The sequence below is a fragment of the Oncorhynchus keta genome, chromosome 26 (assembly GCF_023373465.1).
Source record: "Oncorhynchus keta strain PuntledgeMale-10-30-2019 chromosome 26, Oket_V2, whole genome shotgun sequence".
NCBI lineage: Eukaryota > Metazoa > Chordata > Actinopteri > Salmoniformes > Salmonidae > Oncorhynchus > Oncorhynchus keta.
In genome coordinates, this window is record NC_068446.1 from 34866629 (window position 1) to 34892672 (window position 26044).

At 44.5% G+C, this 26044-nt stretch overlaps 1 protein-coding gene across 7 annotated transcripts in view; it reads right to left on the bottom strand.

Moving 5' to 3' along the window:
• Positions 1 to 26044, bottom strand: part of LOC118358779 (calcium-dependent secretion activator 2) — a 274241-nt gene that overhangs the window by 159603 nt on the left and 88594 nt on the right. For all 7 annotated transcript variants that reach the window (XM_052480603.1, XM_052480605.1, XM_052480602.1 and 4 more), the window contains exons 4-8: positions 16481 to 16561; positions 15721 to 15954; positions 14687 to 14808; positions 10449 to 10560; positions 443 to 582 (exon numbers count right to left, since the gene is read on the bottom strand). In XM_052480603.1, the coding sequence (XP_052336563.1) occupies positions 443 to 582; positions 10449 to 10560; positions 14687 to 14808; positions 15721 to 15954; positions 16481 to 16561 (689 nt within the window). The remainder of the gene's footprint in view (positions 1 to 442; positions 583 to 10448; positions 10561 to 14686; positions 14809 to 15720; positions 15955 to 16480; positions 16562 to 26044) is intronic.

Genomic DNA, 26044 nt, shown 5'->3' on the forward strand with positions numbered 1-26044 from the left:
AGTTCTTACCCTCAGTATGACTGGGTAGTGTGGTCCATACCCTGGTATGACTGGGTAGTGTGGTCCATACCCTCAGTATGACTGGGTAGTGTGGTCCATACCCTCAGTATGACTGGGTAGTGTGGTCCATACCCTCAGTATGACTGGGTAGTGTGGTCCATACCCTCAGTATGACTGGGTAGTGTGGTCCATACCCTCAGTATGACTGGGTAGTGTGGTCCATACCCTCAGTATGACTGGGTAGTGTGGTCCATACCCTCAGTATGACTGGGTAGTGGGGTTCTTACCCTCAGTATGACTGGGTAGTGTGGTCCATACCCTCAGTATGACTGGGTAGTGTGGTCCATACCCTCAGTATGACTGGGTAGTGTGGTCCATACCCTCAGTATGACTGGGTAGTGTGGTCCATACCCTCAGTATGACTGGGTAGTAGAGTTCTTACCCGCTGTGCTTCATGTTGGGGGGTTTGTCCATGCGGACGGCTAGTTTGATCTTCAGCTCTGAGTCCTGACTGTTCTTTGACACCACCATCTTGTGAAGCTCGGCCTGCTTGGGTCCGTTGGTGGTGGGGTTCAGGATCACCTGGGAATGGGAGGGAGAGAATGGGAACGGGAGGGAAGAGAGAGAGAGGGAGAGGGAATAGATTGGGGGAATGGGGGGAGGAAATGGAAGGAAGGGAGAGAGGGAAGAACGGGGTGACAAAAGGGAGAGGGCACAGGAGAGAAAAAATAGAATTTGCAGTAAAGTGAAGTAATGACGAACAGCTGCACACACACACACACACACACACACACACACACACACACACACACACACACACACACACACACACACACACACACACACACACAGCATCTCTCATCAGTTAGTCAGTGACTGACACATCCATATTCTGTGACAATGATGGGAACAGACAGGTGAAGGACATCAGAAAACCATGGCTGTCTGGCTGGGGGAAGAGAGTAGAGCTGGTGAGGAAAGAGAGAGATGGGGAGGAGGTGCCAAAGACAGAGAGACACTTCTTTCTCATCACAACCCCCTCTGCAGTTGCTCCGTATGCAGGAAAGGGATTCAGATAAAATCCAAAGCTTTAGCAATGTTATCCTCATCTTTATATAGAAACATTTGTGTTTTGAGTTGCTGGATATCAGTGTGAGTGTGTTAGAGAGAGGGTGAGGAAAGAGAGAGCAAGAGGGAGGGGGATAGGGATGTGGGTTAGGGAGGGAGATAGGGAGGGGCAAGGGATGGGGAGAGGGATGGGGTTTAGGGACAGAGATAGGGAGGGGCAAGGGATGGGGAGAGGGATGGGGGTAAGGGAGGGAGATAGGGAGAGGCACAGGACGGGAGAGGGATGAGGATGGCGAGGGCCATGGGAAAGGGAGGGGGATGGGGCTTAGGGAGGGTGATGGCGAGGGGCATGGGAAAGGGATGGGATGGGGAGAGGGATAGGGTGATGGGGATAGGGATAAGGAGGGGGACAGGGAGGGGGATAGGGATGGGGAGGGGTTAGAGAGGGTCATAGGGATAGGGATAGAGATGGGGAGGGGGCTAAAGAGGGTCATAGGGAGGGGGATAGAGAGGGTTATAGGGAGGGGGATAGGGATAGAGAGGGGGATAGAGAGGGTCATAGGGAGGGGGCTAAAGAGGGTCATAGGGATAGGGATAGAGAGGATTATAGGGATAGGGATAGAGAGGGGGCTAAAGAGGGTCATAGGGAGGGGGATAGAGAGGGTCATAGGGATAGGGATAGAGATGGGGAGGGAGTTAGAGAGGGTCATAGGGATAGGGATGGGGATGTGGATAGAGATGAGTATTGCGAAAAGGGAGGGGGATAGAGATTGGGAGGGGATGTGGATGGGGGATAGGGAGGATATAGATAGGGAGGGCCATAGGGAGGGGGATAGGGATAGGGAGGGCAATAGAGATAGGGAGGGGATAGAGAGGGATAGGGAGGGCCATAGGGATAGGGAGGGGGATAGAGATGGGGAGGGGGTTAGGGATAGAGACAGGGGATGTGGAGGGGAGGGCCATGGAGACAGGGAGGGCCATGGAGACAGGGAGGGCCATGGAGGGAGGGCCATGGGACAGGGAGGGCCATGGAGACAGGGAGGGCCATGGAGACAGGTAGGGCCATGGAGACAGGGAGGGCCATGGAGACAGGGAGGGCCATGGAGACCATGGGACAGGGAGGGCCATGGAGACAGGGAGGGCCATGGAGACAGGGAGGGCCATGGAGACAGGGAGGGCCATGGAGACAGGGAGGGCCATGGAGACAGGGAGGGCCATGGAGACAGGGAGGGCCATGGAGACAGGGAGGGCCATGGAGACAGGGAGGGCCATGGAGACAGGGAGGGCCATGGAGACAGGGAGGGCCATGGAGACAGGGAGGGCCATGGAGACAGGGAGGGCCATGGAGACAGGGAGGGCCATGGAGACAGGGAGGGCCATGGAGACAGGGAGGGCCATGGAGACAGGGAGGGCCATGGAGATAGGGAGGGCCATGGAGATAGGGAGGGCCATGGAGATAGGGAGGGCCATGGAGATAGGGAGGGCCATAGGGATAGGGATAGGTATAGGGAGGCAGATAGAGGGGTGGAGGGGAAAGGGCAGGGGATAGGGAGGGTGATAGGGAGGGGGATAGAGATGGGGACAGGGATGGGAGAGGGGCGTGGAGCGGGATAGGGAGGGCCATATGGATAGGGAGGGGGATAGAGATGGGGAGGGGATAGAGATGGGGAGGGGTTAGAGATGGGGATGTGGATAGGGAGGGGAGGGATAGGGATAGAGATAGAGATGGGGATAGGGAGGGACAGGGGTAGAGATGAGGGGGATAGAGATAGGGAGGGGATAGGGTGGGGGATAGGGAGGGCCGTGGGGATTGGGAGGGCCGTGGGGATAGGGAGGGCCGTGGGGGATAGGGAGGGGATAGAGATAGGGAGGGAATAGGGAGGGCCGTGGGGGATAGGGAGGGGGATGGGGATAGGGAGGGGTAGGGATAGGGAGGGCCATAGGGATAGGGAGGGGCCATAGGGATGGGGAGGGGGATATGGAGGGCCATATGGATAGGGATAGGGAGGGCAATAGGGATAGGGAGGGCAATAGGGATAGGGAGGGCAATAGGATATAGGGAGGGGGTGGAGGGAAAGGGGCAATAGGGATAGGGAGGATAGGGATAGGGAGGGTCATAGGGATAGGGAGGTGTTAGAGATTGGGATGGGGTTAGAGATGGGGACAGGTATGGGAGAGGGACGTGGAGGGGGATAGGGAGGGAGACAGGGAGGGCCATAGGGATAGGGAGGGGATAGAGATGGGGAGGGTGGATAGGGATGGGGATAAGGATGGGGGGAATAGGGATGTGGGATAGGGTGGGTCATAGGAATAGGGAGGGGGTTAGAGAGGGAGGGGGTTAGAGATGGGGATAGGGAGGGATGGGGATAGGGAGGGGTTAGGGATAGAGATAGAGGGAATAGGGATGGGGTAGGGATAGGGAGGGCCATAGAGATAGGGAGGGGGTGGTATAGGGAGGGGGATAGGGAGGAGAAAGTGAGGGTATAGGGATGGGGGATAGAGATAGGAAGGGGTTAGGGATGTGGGATAGGGAGGGTCATAGGGGGTTAGATAGTTAGGGGTTAGAGATTGGGACAGGGATAGAGACAGAGAGGGATAGAAATGGAGATGGGGAGGGGGCCAGAGATGGAGAGGGGGCCAGAAATAGGTAGTTAGATAGTTAGGGGTTAGAGATGGGAGAGGGACATGGAGGGACATGGAGGGAGACAGGGAGGGCCATAGGGATAGGGATGGGGGATAGGGAGGGGGTTAGAGAGGGGAGGGTTAGAGATGGGGAGGGGGTTAGAGATGGGGAGGGGGAGATTAGAGATGGGGACAGGGATGGGAGAGTGATGTGGAGGAGGATAGAGATGGGTGGGGGATCGGGTTAGAGATGGGGAGGGGGATAGGGTTGGGGAGGTGAGGTGAGGTGGAGGGGGATAGAGAGGGTCATAGGGATAGGGAAGGGGTTAGAAATGTGGATAGAGATGGGGAGGGGGGATAGAGATTGGGAGGGGATAGGGATGTGGGCTAGGGATGGTCATAGGGATAGGGAGGGGGTTAGAGATGGGGAGGGGGTTAGAGATGGACAGTGGAATAGAGATGGGGTGGGGGATAAGGATGTGAGAGGGATGGTAAAGGGATGGGGAGGGGGTTAGAGATGGGGAGGCGGTTAGAAATGGGGACAGGGATGGGAGAGTGACGTGGAGGGGGATAGGGAGGGGGATAGAGATGGGGTGGGGGTGGGGTTAGAGATGGGGAGGGATGTGGATAGTGATGTGGCTAGTGATGTGGAGGGGATAGTGATGTGGATAGTGATGGGGAGGGGGATAGTGATGTGGATAGTGATGGGGAGGGGGATAGTGATGTGGATAGTGATGGGGAGGGGGATAGTGATGTGGATAGTGATGTGGAGGGGGATAGTGATGTGGATAGTGATGTGGAGGGGGATAGGGATGTGGATAGTGATGGGGATAGTGATGTGGATAGTGATGGGGATAGTGATGTGGATAGTGATGGGGATAGTGATGTGGAGGGGGATAGTGATGTGGATAGTGATGGGAGGGGGATAGTGATGGGGATGGGAATGGGGATAGTGATGGGGATAGTGATGGGAATGGGGATAGTGATGGGGAGGGGGATAGTGATGGGGAGGGGGAGGGGATAGTGATGGGGATAGTGATGGGGATAGTGATGTGGAGGGGGTGATATAGTGATGTGGAGGGGGATAGTGATGGGGATAGTGATGTGGAGGGGATAGTGATGGGGATAGTGATGTGGAGGGATAGTGATGGGGGGGGATGTGGAGGGGGATAGTGATGGGGATAGTGATGAGGGGGATAGTGATGGGGAGGATGTGGAGGGGATAGTGATGGGGAGGGGATGTGGAGGGGGATAGTGATGGGGAGGGGATGTGGAGGGGGATAGTGATGGGGAGGGGATGGAGGGGGATAGTGATGGGGATAGTGATGTGGAGGGGGAATAGTGATGGGGAGGGGGATAGTGATGGGATAGTGATGGGGAATAGTGATGGGGAGGGGATAGTGATGGGGATAGTGATGGGGATAGTGATGTGGAGGATAGTGATGGGGATAGTGATGGGGATAGTGATGTGGGGGGATAGTGATGGGGATAGTGATGTGGAGGGGATAGTGATGGGGATAGTGATGTGGAGGGATGTGGATAGTGATGGGGATAGTGATGTGGAGGGGGATAGTGATGTGGATAGTGATGGGAGGGGGATAGTGATGGGGATAGTGAGGTAGAGGGGGATAGTGATGTGGATAGTGATGGGAATGGGGATAGTGATGGGGAGGGGGATAGGGATGGGGAGGGCAATAGGGATAGTGATGGGGATAGTGATGTGGAGGGGGATAGTGATGGGGATAGTGATGTGGAGGGGGATAGTGATGGGGATAGTGATGTGGAGGGGGATAGTGATGGGGATAGTGATGTGGAGGGGGATAGTGATGGGGATAGTGATGTGGAGGGGGATAGTGATGGGGAGGGGGATGTGGAGGGGGATAGTGATGGGGACAGTGATGTGGAGGGGGATAGTGATGGGGAGGGGGATGTGGAGGGGATAGTGATGGGGACAGTGATGTGGAGGGGGATAGTGATGGGGAGGGGGATAGTGATGTGATGATAGTGATGTGGAGGGGAATAGTGATGGGGAGGGGGATAGTGATGGGGATAGTGATGTGGAGGGGGGATAGGATGGGGATAGTGATGGGGATAGTGATGGGGATAGTGATGGGGATAGTGATGTGGAGGGGATAGTGATAGTGATGGGGATAGTGATGGGGATAGTGATGTGGAGGGATAGTGATGGGGATAGTGATGTGGAGGGGATAGTGATGGGGAGGATGTGGATAGTGATAGTGATGTGGATAGTGATGTGGATAGTGATGTGGAGGGGATAGTGATGGGGAATAGTGATGTGGAGGGGGGATAGTGATGGGGATAGTGATGTGGAGGGGGATAGTGATGGGGATAGTGATGGGAGGGGGATAGTGATGGGGATAGTGATGTGGAGGGGGATAGTGATGGGGATAGTGATGTGGAGGGGGATAGTGATGGGGATAGTGATGTGGAGGGGGATAGTGATGGGGATAGTGATGTGGAGGGGGATAGTGATGGGGATAGTGATGTGGAGGGGGATAGTGATGGGGATAGTGATAGTGGAGGGGATAGTGATGGGGATAGTGATGTGGATAGTGATGTGGAGGGGATAGTGATGGGGATAGTGATGTGGAGGGGGATAGTGATGTGGAGGGGATAGTGATGGGGATAGTGATGGGGATAGTGATGGGGATAGTGATGGGGATAGTGATGTGGAGGGATAGTGATGGGGATGTGGAGGGGGATTGTGATGTGGAGGGGGATTGTGATGTGGATAATGATGTGGAGGGGATAGTGATGTGGATAGTGATGTGGAGGGGGATAGTGATGTGGAGGGATAGGGGATAGTAATGGGATAGTGATGTGGAGGGGATAGTGATGTGGATAGTGATGTGGAGGGGGATAGTGATGTGGAGGGGGATAGTGATGGGGATAGTGATGTGGAGGGGGATAGTGATGGGGATAGTGATGTGGAGGGATAGGGGGATAGTGATGTGGAGGGGGATAGTGATGTGGATAGTGATGGGGATAGTGATGTGGATAGGATGGGATAGTGATGGGGATAGTGATGGGGAGGGGGATAGTGATGGGGATAGTGATGTGCAGGAGGATAGTGATGTGGATAGTGATGGAGAGGGGGATAGTGATGGGGATAGTGATGTAGAGGGGGATAGTGATGGGGAGGGGGATAGTAATGGGAATAGTGATATGTGGATAGTGATGTGGAGGGGATAGTGATGTGGAGGGGGTGATAGTGATGTGGATAGTGATGTGGATAGTGATGTGGATAGTGATGTGGATAGTGATGTGGAGGGGGTTAGTGATGTGGATAGTGATGTGGAGGGGGATAGTGATGGGGATAGTGATGTGGAGGGGGATAGTGATGGGGATAGTGATGGGGAGGGGGATAGTGATGTGGAGGGGGATAGTGATGTGGATAGTGATGTGGAGGGGGATAGTGATGTGGAGGGGGATAGTAATTGGGATAGTGATGTGGATAGTGATGTGGAGGGGGATAGTGATGTGGATAGTGATGTGGAGGGGGATAGTGATGTGGAGGGGGATAGTGATGGGGATAGTGATGTGGAGGGGATAGTGATGGGGATAGTGATGGAGGGGATAGTGATGTGGATAGTGATGTGGAGGGGGATAGTGATGTGGATAGTGATGTGGAGGGGGATAGTGATGTGGAGGGGGATAGTGATGGGGATAGTGATGTGGAGGGGGATAGTGATGGGGATAGTGATGTGGAGGGGGATAGTGATGGGGATAGTGATGTGCAGGAGGATAGTGATGTGGATAGTGATGGAGAGGGGGATAGTGATGGGGATAGTGATGTAGAGGGGGATAGTGATGGGGAGGGGGATAGTAATGGGAATAGTGATATGTGGATAGTGATGTGGAGGGGGATAGTGATGTGGATAGTGATGTGGATAGTGATGTGGATAGTGATGTGGAGGGGATAGTCATGTGGATAGTGATGTGGAGGGGGATAGTGATGGGGATAGTGATGTGGAGGGGGATAGTGATGGGGATAGTGAAGGGGAGGGGGATAGTGAGGGGGATAGTGATGTGGAGGGGGATTGTGATGTGGAGGGGGATAGTGATGTGGAGGGGGATAGTGATGTGGAGGGGGATAGTGATGTGGATAGTGATAGGGAGGGGGTTAGTGATGGGGATAGTGATGGGGAGGGGTGCCACAGACAGAGTAGAGAAGGTGAGGAAAGAGGAAGAAAGAGGAAAACATGAATGGAGAGGGTCAGACTTAAAGCAATTACGTTTGACAAAAGAGATAAAAATGGAGAATGAAAGAGCAAAAACAAAAAGCAAGGAGTTGGCAGAATGTGTGTGTGGAATACCCCCTTTACCAGTGAGTGGGAGACGGATCGTATTGGAGCTCATTGTTTTGGCAGTGTTGAAAGTGTTTTAAAGCAAGTCATCTGTTTCTCAGAGAGAAGAGGAATAGATAATGACAGAGAGAAGAGGAATAGATAATGACAGAGAGAAGAGGAATAGATAATGACAGAGAGAAGAGGAATAGATAATGACAGAGAGAAGAGGAATAGATAATGACAGAGAGAAGAGGAATAGATAATGACAGAGAGAAGGGGAATAGATAATGACAGAGAGAAGAGGAATAGATAATGATAGAGAGAAGAGGAATAGATAATGACAGAGAAACGAGGAATAGATCATGACAGAGAAACAAGGAATAGATCATGACAGAGAGAAAAGGAATAGATCATGACAGAGAGAAAAGGAATAGATCATGACAGAGAGAAAAGGAATAGATCATGACAGAGAGAAGAGGAATAGATAATGACAGAGAGAAGAGGAATAGATAATGACAGAGAGAAAAGGAATAGATCATGACAGAGAGAAAAGGAATAGATAATGACAGAGAGAAAAGGAATAGATAATGACAGAGAGAAAAGGAATAGATAATGACAGAGAGAAGAGGAATAGATAATGACAGAGAGAAGAGGAATAGATAATGACAGAGAGAAGAGGAATAGATAATGATAGAGAGAAGAGGAATAGATAATGATAGAGAGAAGAGGAATAGATAATGACAGAGAGAAGAGGAATAGATAATGACAGAGAGAAGAGGAATAGATAATGACAGAGAGAAGAGGAATAGATAATGACAGAGAGAAGAGGAATAGATAATGACAGAGAGAAGAGGAATAGATAATGATAGAGAGAAGAGGAATAGATAATGATAGAGAGAAGAGGAATAGATAATGATAGAGAGAAGAGGAATAGATAATGACAGAGAGAAGAGGAATAGATAATGACAGAGAGAAGAGGAATAGATAATGACAGAGAGAAGAGGAATAGATAATGACAGAGAGAAGAGGAATAGATAATGACAGAGAGAAGAGGAATAGATAATGACAGAGAGAAGAGGAATAGATAATGATAGAGAGAAGAGGAATAGATAATGATAGAGAGAAGCGAGATGGAACTCTTCTGTACAATAACACCTCCAGCTCTATGAAAGATATTGATTTAAATGATATGAATAATGGTTGATAGGTTGATAGAGATAGATATCAATAGTGGTTGATCGTGAATGATATCAATAGTGTAAGATATTGATTTAAATGATAAGAATAATGGTTGATAGAGATAGATATCAATAGTGGTTGATCGTGAATGATATCAATAGTGAAAGATATTGATTTAAATTATATGAATAATGGTTGATAGAGATAGATATCAATAGTGGTTGATCGTGAATGATATCAATAGTGAAAGATATTGATTTAAATTATATGAATAATGGTTGATAGAGATAGATATCAATAGTGAAAGATATGATTTAAATTATATGAATAATGAAGAGATGATATCAATAGTGAAATGATATCAATGAAAGATTTGATTTAAATTATATGAATAATGGTTGATAGAGATAGATATCAATAGTGGTTGATCGTGAATGATATCAATAGTGAAAGATATTGATTTAAATTATATGAATAATGGTTGATAGAGATAGATATCAATAGTGGTTGATCGTGAATGATATCAATAGTGAAAGATATTGATTTAAATTATATGAATAATGGTTGATAGAGATAGATATCAATAGTGGTTGATCGTGAATGATATCAATAGTGAAAGATATTGATTTAAATTATATGAATAATGGTTGATAGAGATAGATATCAATAGTGGTTGATCGTGAATGATATCAATAGTGAAAGATATTGATTTAAATGATATGAATAATGGTTGATAGAGATAGATATCAATAGTGGTTGATCGTGAATAATATTGATTTAAATTATATGAATAATGGTTGATAGAGATAGATATAAATAGTGGTTGATCGTGAATGATATCAATAGTGAAAGATATTGATTTAAATTATATGAATAATGGTTGATAGAGATAGATATCAATAGTGGTTGATCGTGAATGATATCAATAGTGAAATATACTGATGTAAATCATATGAATAATGGTTGATAGAGATAGATATCAATAGTGGTTGATAGAGATAGATATCAATAGTGAAAGATATTGATTTAAATTATATGAATAATGGTTGATAGAGATAGATATCAATAGTGGTTGATTGTGAATGATATCAATAGTGAAATATACTGATTTAAATGATATGAATAATGGTTGATAGTGATAGATATCAATAGTGGTTGATCGTGAATGATATCAATAGTGAAATATACTGATGTAAATTATATGAATAATGGTTGATAGTGACTGATATAAATCAAAACGGGTTGGTGTATTATGTGCAGGTGTCTTACCCGTCCCAACTCCTTGTCTTCCAGAGCCAGTACCCCTGTGCTCTCTGTGAACAGCTTGACTTTGATCATTGGTAACGGGTGCGTCGTCATGAAGTCCCCCTGAGTGCCCCACCTGAAAGACAACATTCCACCCCTCAGGATTAAACATGCATAGGACTACAATTGTTGTGTAACTAAGAGCTGATAATAAGCGCCATACAGGTATTTGTGTGTATTCAGTAATCATAAGAGTTAAGGGGGGAGAAAAAAAATAATAATAATACATTTTAAAAAGAGTCAAAATATCAGGCAAGTCCATTTCAAATGGCGATTACCCAACCTTGTACCCATTATCTTGCTGCCAATAACCCATTGTGGGTGCTCACAGACCAAAGACTCTAGAATTGTATTACCATAGAAACATTTCTATCACCCTTTCTGTTCTTCTGTCACACAAAGCTTCCTCTTTCTACCAGAGTGGCCAACCAGTGAATGTCCGGTGATGAGTGGTGCCTCCCATTGTGCCTGGAAGTTGTTGAAAAGTAACTCTGGAATTGATTTTGCAGGGGAAATAAGGCATTTTCAGATGTGTGCAGCCAACACTCGCTCAGCTTCTAGATGAGAGAATGGCAGTGACAAGGTTTTCTATGAAAATCAGTGTGTGTTTGCAGTGCTTCACCTCTTCCTCCACACGGCTGACTGTATCACATGGCATTTTGTGGGCCTTTATCTAAAGATGTGTGCTGTTCTTTTACAGCTACAAAAGCTCTGCTGTTTCCTTTCTTCATGGTTATACAGCAATGATGAGTGAGTACCCAATCCAGTCATTGTAGGTCTGTACTCTAGAAGCTTCTGATGTTGGTTCAAGGTTGAGGATGAGCATGATGGGTCATTCAGATATCCCACTGCGCACAAACTGGATGAATCAACGTTGATTGCACTTAATAACAATGACAAAAAAATCTATGTGATGAAAAATCGAAGTGGAAAAGTGATTGGATTTGCAAAACACCATCAATGTAAAGGGATTTCAGGAATGTCTGTATTTTACCCTGAATCCAATGACATGGTTAAAATGTTTTTGGTTTCACAATAAAATATATGTCAAAACTAGCGTTGACCTGACGTCTGTGCCTAGTGGGATAGCACCTGCATGACGGGTCACGAGTGTCTGTTAGAGTGTGTGTGTGTGTGTGTGTGTGTGTGTGTGCGTGCGTGAGAGTGTGAGTGTGTTTGTTCAGTTACATGCATGCATGGCCTCAGAATGCTGAATGACCTCTTGCTTCTCAATGACAGCAGGAATCCAATGTAGCTAACAAATGATTTTTTCCCAGTTGCCAAGGAAACATGTGGAATGTGGTTCAAAACGGGCTGTCCCTCAAGTTGCGAGAGACAAAAGAAATACGAACTGCTAATTAACAGAGGAGGATAAAGGGCAATTCAAACAAGAAGTGGCTATTGTTTGTCTCGTGTTATTTCTATCATGGTACACAAAGAAAACGGACTCTGGAGATAACCCTTAGACTTTACCCAACACCCCTCTGTCCTTGCCAGCCTCTCTTAGGAAAGCCCACAAGTCAACAGTTAAGTTTGCCATGCGAGGGAGGTTAACTATGTTAGCTATATTTACTTAAGGCGTTTTCTGTCTCAGATGCATTATCAGATCTGCCGAGGAATAGAATAGCAGCCATTAGACCCAGCTGGAGCAAAACATTGACTCCATTTATTCCTTGAAAAGAGCGCAAGACTAGCGAGTGTGTGGGAAGGAAGGTATTTTCCCATCTCTGCTGAAGGACAAGCACCGTCTGTCTATGTAAAAAAAATACTTAGAAATTCACTGATTCATTTTCAGTCAAGTAACTGCCCTCAAATCCAACTATGAAAAAGCAGTTGTTGTCTTGCTGTCAGCCTACACAGAGGAGTATAATGACTTCACATTGAATGGAGCCTCGAACGGTAAGGAAAAGGATCTAAAAAGGTCCTTAAGATTGTGTAATGATTGTGCAATAGACAGCGCTATGAACACATGGATTGGCTGTCTATGAGATTATGAAAAAAACATATTCCTACAGTTTGACTGTATTTTGGTTATGATAAGGGATAAGACAGTTGTACCAAGGCCATGTACAAACTTGTTGTTGTTCAAGAATCAAAGGGTTTGTCATTAATTGAAATGACAATTCAATTGAACAGCAAGTATTCCTCCAGATGGCTTGAAGGCCATGTTGTTCTGGTCTCTTGGCTAATAAAGATGATGGTATATTGTAGTGACAGGTACTGGAGAGCACTCACGGTCTGAGCTCTGAGAGTCTGAAAGGGCAGTCTTATTAATGCATTACCAAGATGCTGCCGCCGCCAGTCTAATATCCATGCAGAAATCAACGTCCAGGCGCACGGCAACAAGCAATGACTCACTGCAAACTCATCATCAAAAAGCAGACATTTAACTTCTGCTGGAGGCTGTGAGACAGTAGCAGAGTCGTGATGTGATCAGAGGGATAATGTGGTGCCGAGTCACACAACAGAGGCTGTTAACTGTATCCCTTAGCTATGTGGATGGGATGATATGAACATTTGGTGACCAGAGGTCTCAAGAGCCTCAAATATTTTCAATTTAAGGTTCGGAGGACAAGATGATAAATGTTCAGCTAAATTAGGTGGAACGATAAAAACAATTAAACTAGTGTTCCCACAGACATGTTTAAAGGGCACAGCAGCAGGACTTCACCTAATACTAGACTTTAATATGGCCAGAGCCTGGGATTCATCTAAATTTCCATTTCAATCAGATGGGGGAACACATTGAAGAACTGTGTTAAGGAATACACTCCAACACATCATTATGACCAGCTATGTATGCTACTACAAGCCACATGTCTAGATTGGGTAGTCCCAGAACCAGTCACTGGGGACAGGGGATTCTGAAATGCATTCTGAAATTGCATTTTTGTGCCCCCAGTTTTATCATTAGAATGAGATTCAAAACAAGGCAATGGTGTGCTTTAAGACCATGCGGATGCCTCTGAGCGGTCGGCTAGGCTGTTTGGAGTGTTCAGAAAATAAATATCCCCACTTCTAAAACCAAAGTTGCGCCCCTTCCCAGAACTCTTGCAAGATGACCAAGTAGCCATCTGTGTTTTTAACCAAGCTAACAAAGGAAGTGGAAATGATGTGAGCTCAGACAGGTGAACTCCTTGACCCAACACTGAACCTGCATGGCATGTTGGTCCGGGGTTACACCACCGAACACAAACTCCGCCGTGCTGTCTATTCACCTCCCAATGGTGCCACCCGGCCGCTATGCTGAAAAACAAGTGGAGTGGACAGCAGAGGAAAAATCACCACTCGAGGGGGAGGGTAAGAGGCGGCAAGGCTTTGTTCTGTGGACCCGACACTGTCATTGGTGCTGATCCTGGTGATCCACATGGGAGAAGACTACAGAGCTATCAACAGTGCTCACTACCACCCAACCCTCTTGCATCACATAACTCACAGCTTTAATAGGCGCATTCAGGACATTAAACAATGCTCTGGGGAAGCATTGTAGCCTTAGATGTTAAAACCAGTAGTCTATTACAAAGAGTAAAACACCACGCTCTAAGCTCAGAGACGCAGGGCATCGTAAGCATTCAAAGCTAAGGTCTGAGTGCATTAGCATCAGGTATGGCTGCCGTGCTCACGTTTATTTCATCTTTAGAAGCTGACATGCCAAGACTAGGGATAATCCACTTAGACCTAAATAGGCAATGCTCTCTCTGCTGTAAACATTCAGCTTCCTTTTAAAGTGCAAAATATCTGCATCTGAAATGTTCAAATACACCTTATGTCTCGAGACAGTTCCAACTTAAACCCATCGGACATTGTTACATATTACCTATACACATCTTTGAAACCCCTTTTTTTTCTTCTTAAAATATAAAAATACATACAAATTTGTCCTCCCCAGCCATGTTCTGGGAAGGATTAAAAACTCTATATGCCTTGTGAACTTCCATCAATAGATGGCAATCGATCTGAAAATAAACCATATTACTCAATTCCTGAAAAGGTGACTTCTCTGAGACAAGGTTTTCCCAAGACACCGATTACTGTTCACTTGACATTTCAAAACATGACTGAACAGTCATTATTAAGCAGATGCTCTTATCTGGAGAGTTCTCTTATCTTATCTGGAGTGAATGACAGTGAACACACGCAGTGAATATATTATGTGACCACTGCAGTAAGAGAACTTGCAAAACGTGTTAATGTTGACTTACTGTGGTCTGGAAGCTTCCGCCTGGTCTGTCTGCAGTTTCTCCCCCCCCTCCACCTCCATGGTGCAGTACACAATCCTGTTAGGAGCCACCGACTTCAGGCCCTGCACTTCCACTATCACTATCTGCAAACAGCAACAGAGAGTACATGGTCATCTGCAGACAGCAACAGAGAGGACATGGTCAGCTCCATACATCTGCAAACAGCAACAGAGAGGACATGGTCAGCTCCATACATCTGCAGACAGCAACAGAGAGGACATGGTCAGCTCCATACATCTGCAGACAGCAACAGAGAGGACATGGTCAGCTCCGTACATCTGCAGACAGCAACAGAGAGGACATGGTCAGCTCCATACATCTGCAGACAGCAACAGAGAGGACATGGTCAGCTCCATACATCTGCAGACAGCAACAGAGAGGACATGGTCAGCTCCATACATCTGCAGACAGCAACAGAGAGGACATGGTCAGCTCCATACATCTGCAGACAGCAACAGAGAGGACATGGTCAGCTCCGTACATCTGCAGACAGCAACAGAGAGGACATGGTCAGCTCCATACATCTGCAGACAGCAACAGAGAGGACATGGTCAGCTCCATACATCTGCAGACAGCAACAGAGAGGACATGGTCAGCTCCATACATCTGCAGACAGCAACAGAGAGGACATGGTCAGCTCCACACATCTGCAGACAGAGGCACTGTCACCGAATCCACATACAGAGGGGACACCCTATAGAGAAACTTCAGTTACACAGCGCGCATGGAGACAGGCATGTAGGCACGCACCAAGTAAAATCAAAGAGCAGATATGTTTAGTTTGTTTTTACTGGCCCCTTAGACACAATAACCCTCAAGCTGACCCCAGAATAGATAAACAACTAACAGAATAATGTAAATAAATGTCAAATATACATAGATCTTTCCTTTAAAAGTCCACCAGAAATCAACAAATCAATTGACTGTGATTAACCTGAGCATACCACTAAATAACTTTCTGGGCAAGAGTACAAGATGATCCTGCAAAAACACACCTCCAGTGTGAAGGAGAGGACTACATCAGACTTGGAGAGGAATTCGGTCTCCTCGCCCATGTCCAGGAAGGAGTTGTTCATGGTGGAGCGTTTGAGCTTCTGTTTGAAGTCGGGACCTCCCTTGGCCACAGGTAGACTCTCCAGGTTGGCCATGAGCAGGTTAACAGACGAGCGCAGCTCCTCGATGTACATGGCCTCCATGTCTTTGGACACAAACTTTGGGTACTTTCTCTCCTAAGAGGGAGTCAGTGTTAGATGAAGAGTTCGGTATCCACTGTTGTGGCAGTTTATAACTACAGTAAAATCACAAATGTTATTTTGAGTATTCTGAAACAGTGGTCAACAACCGCCAGTCCAGCTTCATGGTGTCTAACCAGCTTTAAAAAGGGAAACTCCAACCAAAAACTATGTTGGTATTTGTTTCATTAGTCCATTGTTGATATAGTCCCAAAACATGTTGCATGTCCACAATCACATTTTCAAGATATAACTTTAAAAACACATACGCAAAACATTTCTGGACGATATCAACAATGGACTAATTAAATAAATATCAAAATAAAATTGTTGGTTTGAGCTTTCCTTTAACAAACCTGATTCAATGAATCATTGTGTAGTTAGTTAGTTGACTCAGATGTGAAAGTACTTGGCTGGAAAGAAATGTCCGGACACCCTGTTACTCTCCATGACCAGAGCTGATGATCACTGTTCTTGGCTTACTTAGACTTCTTATTTGGATGGCTGTAGGAGTAGGACTTACCTTGGCTACCCTCTCTGCCAGCTGTTGTCGTCCATCCAGCTCCCGGCGGATCTGGGCTGCCTGCTCATCCACATTGTCCAGCTAAAAACCACAGACCAGGAAAGAAAGTGTAAATCAACCAATCAAGAAGAGCTGAGGATCAAAAATGAGTGTGTCAAATCAACAATGGTATTGTAACAATAATGTTAATAAATTAAGAGACATGGGATTTTGACCAAACATTTAAAAAATGTATAGCACTGAGCAGACATATATATACTTCAAGTGAAATGCTTGATAATGCATGTGATATCAACAGAGAAATATATTTTCAGCATGATCTTAATATTGACTGGATTTCATTAAGCTGCCCACTCAAGAAAAGGCTTCAAACTGTAACCAGTGCCTGCAACCTGGTTCAGGTTATCAACCTACTAGGGTAGTTACAAACAGCACAGGAATTAAATCACCAACATGTATTGATCACATCTTTACTAATGCTGCAGAAATCTGCGTTAAAGCTGTATCCAGATCCATTGTATCTAGTAATCACAATATAGCAGCCATATTCCTTATAGCCATATTGCTTATTCCAGTGACTAATAAGCATGCAGCCATTAAGAAAAGGACTGTAAAAACATACATCCCTGTGGGTTGAAGAGCAATTGAAAAATGTTATGGTTGAGAGGGTAAAAAGCTTTGGAGCACCTTAAATAAAATGTTGGGCAAAAAGGCAACCTCAGCTCCACCATTCATTGAACCAGATGGCTCATTCATCACAAAACCCACTGATATTGCCAACTACTAATGACACCCCCCCAGTGCCCTCAGGCCTGGAGGGAAGAAAAGGTTATTCCGCCACCCAACCATATTAAAGAGCCCTTTACTGGCTAAAAGAGCCAACCAAATCAGCCTGTTACCAACCCTTAGTACATTTGTAGAAAAACAATTGTTTGACCAGATACAATGCTATTTTACAGTAAACACATTGACAGACTTTCAGCATGCTTTTAGGGACGGACATACAACAAGCACTTACATAAATGATGATTGGTTGAGAGAAATTGATGATTAAAAGATTTTGGGAGCTGTTTTGTTAGTCTTCAGTGTGGGTTTTGTCATTATCGATCATAGTCTGCTGCTGGAAAAACATGTGTGTTATGGCTTTACACCCCCTGCTATATTGTGGATAAAGAGTTACCTGTCGAACAGAACACAGATGGTGTTCTTTAATGGAAGCCTCTCTATCATAGGTAGAATCCATCCAGGTAGAATCAGGAATTCCCCAGGGCAGCTGTCTAGGCTCCTTACTTTTTTCACTCCTTACTAATTACACGATACTGGCTTTGAGTAAAGTCAGTGCATCTATGCATGTGGAAGACAACACAATACACATCCACTACTAAAGCGAGTGAAATTACTGCAACACTTAAATAACTAAAGTCAGTTTCAGAATGGGTGGCAACAAATAAGTTATTCCTAAATATTTAAATTATAAAAGCATTGTATTTGGGACAAATCATTCACTAAACCCTAAACATCAACTAAATCTTGTAATGAATAATGTGGAAATTGAGCAAGTTGAGGTGACTAAACTGCTTGGATTAACCCTGGATTGTAAATTGTCATGGTCAAAACATGTTGATGCAACATTAGTTAAGGCAGAGAGAAGTCTGTCCATAATAAAGTCCTGCTCTGCCTTCTTATCAACACTATCAACAAGGCAGGTCCTACAGGCCAGAGTTATGCACACCTGAACTACTGTCCAGTCTTGTGGTCAAGTGCCACAAAGAGGAACAGGGAACTTATAATTGGCTCAGAACAGGGCAGCACGGCTGGCCCTTAACTATACACAGAGACCTAAAATTAACGATGTGCATGTCAATCTCTCATGGATCAAAGTAGAGGAGAGACTGACTTCATCACTACTTGTTCTGTAAGAGGTATTGACATGCTGAATGCGCCGAGCCGTTTGTTTAAACTATTAGCACACAGCTTGGACACCCATGCATAACCCACAAGACAAGCCACCAGAGGTCTCTTCACAATTATAAAGTCCAGATCAGTCAATGGGAGGCACACAGCACTACATAGAGCCATGACTACATGTAACTCTATTTTTCATCTGATAATACACCTTATGGACCAGCAGGGACCATGAAGAGACACACACACACTCTGCACACACGTACATGGATTTGTATTGTAGATACAGTGCCTTGCGAAAGTATTCGGCCCCCCTGAACTTTGTGACCTTTTTCCACATTTCAGGCTTCAAACATAAATATATAAAACTGTATTTTTTTGTGAAAAATCAACAAGTGGGACACAATCATGAAGTGGAACGACATTTATTGGATATTTCAAACTTTTTTAACAAATCAAAAACTGAAAAATTGGGCGTGCAAAATTATTCAGCCCCCTTAACCTCTTGAACCTATGGGGGCGCTGTGTCATTATTGGATAAAAAGACTAAGGAGATGATTGTGGACTTCAGGAAACAGCAGAGGGAACACCCCCCCATCCACATCGATGGAACAGTAGTGGAGAGGGTAGCAAGTTTTAAGTTCCTCGGCATACACATCACAGACAAACTGAATTGGTCCACTCACACTGACAGCGCCGTGAAGAAGGCGCAGCAGCGCCTCTTCAACCTCAGGAGGCTGAAGAAATTCGGCTTGTCACCAAAAGCACTCACAAACTTCTACAGATGCACAATCGAGAGCATCCTGGCGGGCTGTATCACCGCCTGGTACGGCAACTGCTCCGCCCTCAACCGTAAGGCTCTCCAGAGGGTAGTGAGGTCTGCACAACGCATCACCGGGGGCAAACTACCTGCCCTCCAGGACACCTACACCACCCGATATTACAGGAAGGCCATAAAGATCATCAAGGACATCAACCACCCAAACCACTGCCTGTTCATCCCGCTATCATCCAGAAGGCGAGGTCAGTACAGGTGCATCAAAGCTGGGACCGAGAGACTGAAAAACAGCTTCTATCTCAAGGCCATCAGACTGTTAAACAGCCACCACTAACATTGAGTGGCTGCTGCCAACACACTGTCATTGACATTGACCCAACTCCAGCCACTTTAATAATGGGAATTGATGGGAAATGTAAATATATCACTAGCCACTTTAAACAATGCTACCTTATATAATGTTACTTACCCTACATTATTCATCTCATATGCATACGTATATACTGTACTCTACATCATCGACTGCATCCTTATGTAATACATGTATCACTAGCCACTTTAACTATGCCACTTTGTTTACTTTGTCTACATACTCATCTCATATGTATATACTGTACTCGATACCATCTACTGTATGCTGCTCTGTACCATCACTCATTCATATATCCTTATGAACATATTCCTTATCCCCTTACACTGTGTATAAGACAGTAGTTTTGGAATTGTTAGTTAGATTACTTGTTGGTTATCACTGCATTGTCGGAACTAGAAGCACAAGCATTTCGCTACACTCGCATTAACATCTGCTAACCATGTGTATGTGACAAATAAAATTTGATTTGATTTGATTTGACGTGCCCGTTTTAAGCGTAATATTTTGTCATGAAAAGATGCTCGACTATGCATGTAATTGACAGCCTTGGAAAGACAAAACTCTGACGTCTCCAAAACTGCAAAGATATTATCTGTGAGTGCCCCAGAACTAATGCAACAGGTGAAACCAAGATGAAGTTTCATACAGGAAATGCCCCAGATTCTGAAGGCGCTGTGTTCCAATGTCTCCTTATATGGCTGTGAATGCGCCAGGAATGAGCCCGCGCTTTCTGTCTATTCCCCGAGGTGTCTGCAGCATTGTGACGCGTTTGTAGGCATATCATTGGAAGATTGACCATAAGAGACTACATTTACCTGGTGTCCCGCCCGGTGTCCTGTGTGCGTAATCTGTAGGTTCATGCGCGTTCCATTTCTTCAGAAGAGAAAGTAAAAATCCATCGTGGCAGTTATCGTCGATAGATATGTGAAAAACACCTTGAGGATTGATTTGGTTCATTTGGAAAAAAGTTCGCGTTTTAATGACTTATTATTTTTTTTCCTTACCCAAACGTGATGAACAAAACGGATCGATTAGTCGACACAATATTTTTTGTAAAAACGGAACATTTGCTATCTAACAGAGTCTCCTCATTGAAAACATCTGAAGTTCTTCAAAGGTAAATGATTTAACTTGAATGCTTTTATGGTTTTTGTAGAAAATGTTGCATGCTGAATGCTAACGCTAAATGGTACGTTAGCCATCAATACTGTTACACAAATGCTTGTTTTGCAATGGTTGAGAAGCATATTTTGAAAATCTGAGATGACAGTGTTGTTAACAAAAGGCTAAGCTTGAGAGCAAATAGATTAATTTCATTTCATTTGCGATTTTCATGAATAGTTAACGTTGTGTTATGCTAATGAGCTTGAGGCTGTAGTCACGATACCGGATCCGGGATGGCTCGACGCAAGAAGTTAATACTTTGTAGCGCCACCTTTTGCTGCGATTACAGCTGTAAGTCGCTTGGGGTATGTCTCTATCAGTTTTGCACATCGAGAGACTACATTTTTTTCCCATTCCTCCTTGCAAAACAGCTCGAGCTCAGTGAGGTTGGATGGAGAGCATTTGTGAACAGCAGTTTTCAGTTCTTTCCACAGATTCTCGATTGGATTCAGATCTGGACTTTGACTTGGCCATTCTAACACCTGGATATGTTTATTTTTGAACCATTCCATTGTAGATTTTACTTTATGTTTTGGATCATTGTCTTGTTGGAAGACAAATCTCCGTCCCAGTCTCAGGTCTTTTGCAGACTCCATCAGGTTTCTTCCAGAATGGTCCTGTATTTGGCTCCATCCATCTTCCCATCAATTTTAACCATCTTCCCTGTCCCTGCTGAAGAAAAGCAGGCCCAAACCATGATGCTGCCACCACCATGTTTGACAGTGGGGATGGTGTGTTCAGGGTGATGAGCTGTGTTGCTTTTACGCCAAACATAACATTTTGCATTGTTGCCAAAAAGTTCAATTTTGGTTTCATCTGACCAGAGCACCTTCTTCCACATGTTTGGTGTGTCTCCCAGGTGGCTTGTGGCAAACTTTAAATGAAACTTTTTATGGATATCTTTAAGAAATGGCTTTCTTCTTGCCACACTTCCATAAAGGCCAGATTTGTGCAATATACGAATGATTGTTGTCCTATGGACAGAGTCTCCCACCTCAGCAGTTCATCCAGAGTGATCATGGGCCTCTTGGCTGCATCTCTGATCAGTCTTCTCCTTGTATGAGCTGAAAGTTTAGAGGGACGGCCAGGTCTTGGTAGATTTGCAGTGGTCTGATACTCCTTCCATTTCAATATTATCGCTTGCACAGTGCTCCTTGGGATGTTTAAAGCTTGGGAAATCTTGTTGTATCCAAATCCGGCTTTAAACTTCTTCACAACAGTATCTCGGACCTGCCTGGTGTGTTCCTTGTTCTTCATGATGCTCTCTGCGCTTTTAACGGACCTCTGAGACTATCACAGTGCAGGTGCATTTATACGGAGACTTGATTACACACAGGTGGATTGTATTTATCATCATTAGTCATTTAGGTCAACATTGGATCATTCAGAGATCCTCACTGAACTTCTGGAGAGAGTTTGCTGCACTGAAAGTAAAGGGGCTGAATAATTTTGCACGCCCAATTTTTCAGTTTTTGATTTGTTAAAAAAGTTTGAAATATCCAATAAATGTCGTTCCACTTCATGATTGTGTCCCACTTGTTGTTGATTCTTCACAAAAAAATACAGTTTTATATCTTTATATTTGAAGCCTGAAATGTGGCAAAAGGTCGTAAAGTTCAAGGGCACTGTATGTAGTTATACTCCGGACTCCTACATTGCGCATCCTAATAGTTATATCTTTCTTAATTCCATTATTTTAGACCTGTGTGCATTGTTGTGAATTGTAAGATATTACTGGACTGTTGGATCGAGGAACAAACATTTTGCTACACCCCCATTAAAATCTGTTAAATATGTGTATGTGACCAATAACATTTTATTTGATTGGAATTGACAAACAACCTCTTTGCACAGTGTGTGGGCTGAACAATATGGAATAACTCCAAAGCTTGACCACCCCGAAGTCCTAATGCGACAGCTGTCGCAGCACGTGGGCGTCACAAAAGTCACCTACCCATATTATACTTATACGGAGCCATTTACTTCATGTTCATATTCTTATTTCTTATTGTTGTTGCAGGTTCCTTCTCGACAATGCAAGTAAGCATTTCGTTGGACGGTGTATACCAAGGTTCTCCAACTCGCGGGCCGCATGCCAAATTTGGCCCGAGGGTGTTTTTTTTGTTGAGCAAATGATTTTAATGTTCAGTGTAAGACTGTAAAAACACCAGAAAAATCCCCTCCAAATGATTTTAAATTTTGGAAATCTGTTCCCAAGAACTCCCACGCATAAGAGCGGCACGTGCTCATATACAAACGTAAGCATGGTTTGAAATTATGTTTTAGTCAAATATTCTGTTTGGGATTTTTGCCATCAATTTGCAGTCTCCCCCCCGACCATCCACTCAAGAAAACATCGGCCTGCGGCTGAATTTAGTTGATAATCCTTGGTGTATACCATGTGTATCCTGTACATACAACTAGTAAAACTTAAACTTAATTAGGCTGTTATGGTGTCTGGTCATTTAGAGATTTGCATTGGTAGGCGTACCCCCTCTTTGGCTGTGTTTACACAAGGAGCCCAATTCTGATATTTTGTCCAATTATTGGCAAAAGATCTGATCTGATTGGTCAAGACCAATAATTGGGCAAAAGATCAGAACTGGGCTGCCTGTGTAAACGGCGGATTTTGAATCCCTGATGTTACTTTAATGATGCATGTGACTGGTGAACTATGCTCACACAACTGGAGCTAGGCCAGCTATAGTTGCTACCCAATCAGGTCCTCTTTGAAAAGCAAACGCATCTGTGGACAGAGAGGCCTAGTATAATCCATCACATTTAGCTGATTTTGTTTATTAGATAAGAAATCTTAAACTTCAACGGTATAATTTTAACCCAGGTTAAGGGGCAGCAACCGAAAGGTTGCTGGATCAAATCCCTGAGCTGACAAAGTACAAATCTGTCCTTCTGCCACTGAGCAAGGCAGTTAACCCACTGTTCCCCGGTAGGCCGTCATTGTAAATAAGACATTTGTTCTTAACTGACTAGCCTAGTTAAATAAAAGGTTAAATAAACAGACATACCATAATCTAAGGACTCATTAGCAAACATATTAGCTTGTACTAGCCATTTGTTGAAATGATTTGTAATAACTACAGTTGAGTCATTAAAACTTGTTTTTCAACCACTCCAAAAATGTCGTTTTGGCAAGTCGTTTAGGACTTCTACTTTGTGCATGACACAAGTAACTTTTCCAACAATTGTTTACAGACAGATTATTGCATTTATAATTCAGATTATAATTCAGATTATTGCATTTATAATTCACTGTATCACAGTGGGTCAGAAGTTTACATACACAAAGTTGACTGTGCCTTTAAACAGCATGGAAAATTCCAGAAAATTATGTCATGGCTTAGCAAGGGAAATTATGTAATGACTTAGCAAGGGAAATTATGTAATGGCTCAGCAAGGAAGATGCCACTGCTCCAAATCCACCAAAGCCAGACTACAGTTTGCAACTGCACATGGGGACAAATTTTGTACTTTTTGGAGAAATGTCCTCTGGTCTGATGAAACAAAAATAGAACTGTTTGGCCATAATGACCATCGTTATGTTTGGAGGAAATAGGGGGAAGGCTTGCAAGCTGAAGAACACCATCCCAACCGTGAAGCACGGGGGTGGCAGCATCATGTTGTGGGGGTGCTTTGCTGCAGGAGGGACTGGTGCACTTCACAAAATAGATGGCATCATGAGGAGGGGAAAATCATGTGGATATATTGAAGCAACATCTAAAAGACAGTCAGGAAGTTAAAGCTTGGGTCACAAATGGATCTTCCAAATGGACAATGACCCCAAGCATACTTCCAAAGTTGTGGAAAAATGGCTTAAGGAAAACAAAGTCAAGGTATTGGAGTGGCCATCACAAAGCCCTGACCTCAATCCCATAGAAGATTTGTGGGTAGAACTGAAAGTGTGTGCAAGCAAGGAGGCCTAAAAACCTGACTCAGTTACACCAGCTCTGTCAGGAGGAATGGGCCAAAATTCACCCAACTTATTGTGGGAAGCCTGTGGAAGTCTACCCGAAACATTTGACCCAAGTTAAACAATTAAGGCAATGCTACCAAATACTAATTGAGTGTATGTAAACTTCTGACCCACGGGGAATGTGATGAAAGAAATAAAAGCTGAAATAAATCACTCTACTATTATTTCACATTCTTAAAATGAAGTGGTGATCCTAACTGACCTAGGACAGGGATTAAATGTCAGGAATTGTGAAACTGAGTTTAAATGTATTTGGCTAAGGTGTATGTAAACTTTGACTTCAACTGTACATCTACATCCACACCTTGATATGTAATAACACATACAATATAAGACAGATAATCAACAGCTCTCATTAATCATGTATGGATAATTAGTAAAGGAATTGCATTTGCATTCAGGAAATGTAAGCTTCATTATAACTTGTCATGTGCACTGACAACAAATACATCTTAATTTTGAAAACTGAACAAGTCATATTGTTTTGTAACTAATGAAAGGAATTTTGCCAATTAATCTGAAAGGGATTCTCTATTTAGTAGCTTCAAATGTCAAACTCAGCCATATATAATATTTACTTACGACTAGTCTTGTCACAAAACATCCAAAATATCCTATAAGTCATACAAATGAGAAGGATTTATGGTCATTAACCTTCAGTATGAAAAACTTGCTCTTCCAATACATGCATTGTTAATCCTGTTACATGTTGCAGCTGGCATCGGTCAATTCCAACAAAACAAGGAACATCAGACAAAGGGAAGATTTAGCAGTCATTGCCATTCGGCTGCATGCATAAACCACGTGACTTATTACTGGTGGAGATGGCTGAATAACAGTTGGCTAAATAAAACAGACAGAAGGACAGGTATTGAGGCACACACAGGTTGATTCTATCTTGATAAATGAGGCCTCTGGGCTTCAAGAATAACATTTTCACTGTAGTGTTGTCTGCGCCATTCACACGTGGCTCCTGAGTTCATGACCAGTAAGTCAATAAACAACAGGTTCCATTTACAAAATTGGGTTTGAGGTTTAAAAATGTTATGTTTGTCCCTTGCAAGATCACACTTCCTCTAAAATGTAGGTGTAGGGCCTAATGTGATTAAAGGTGTTGCCGTGCCAACACGTTCCCTCTCCGTTTCTGCCTTTCTTTACAAAACCACCTAAGGCTGACTTAAGTGGTGTTGTATCCATTTTAAATCTGGGTTAAATTTAGAGGCTTATCTCCCCCTTTAGTGTTCTCCCCCATTGTCTTATCAGCTTGGAGAGTTCCACTTGTCTGTTTGGTTTTTGGATTTCTGTCAGCTCTCCTATCAGACAGAACCTCATTGACAGACTTAAAAGATCCAT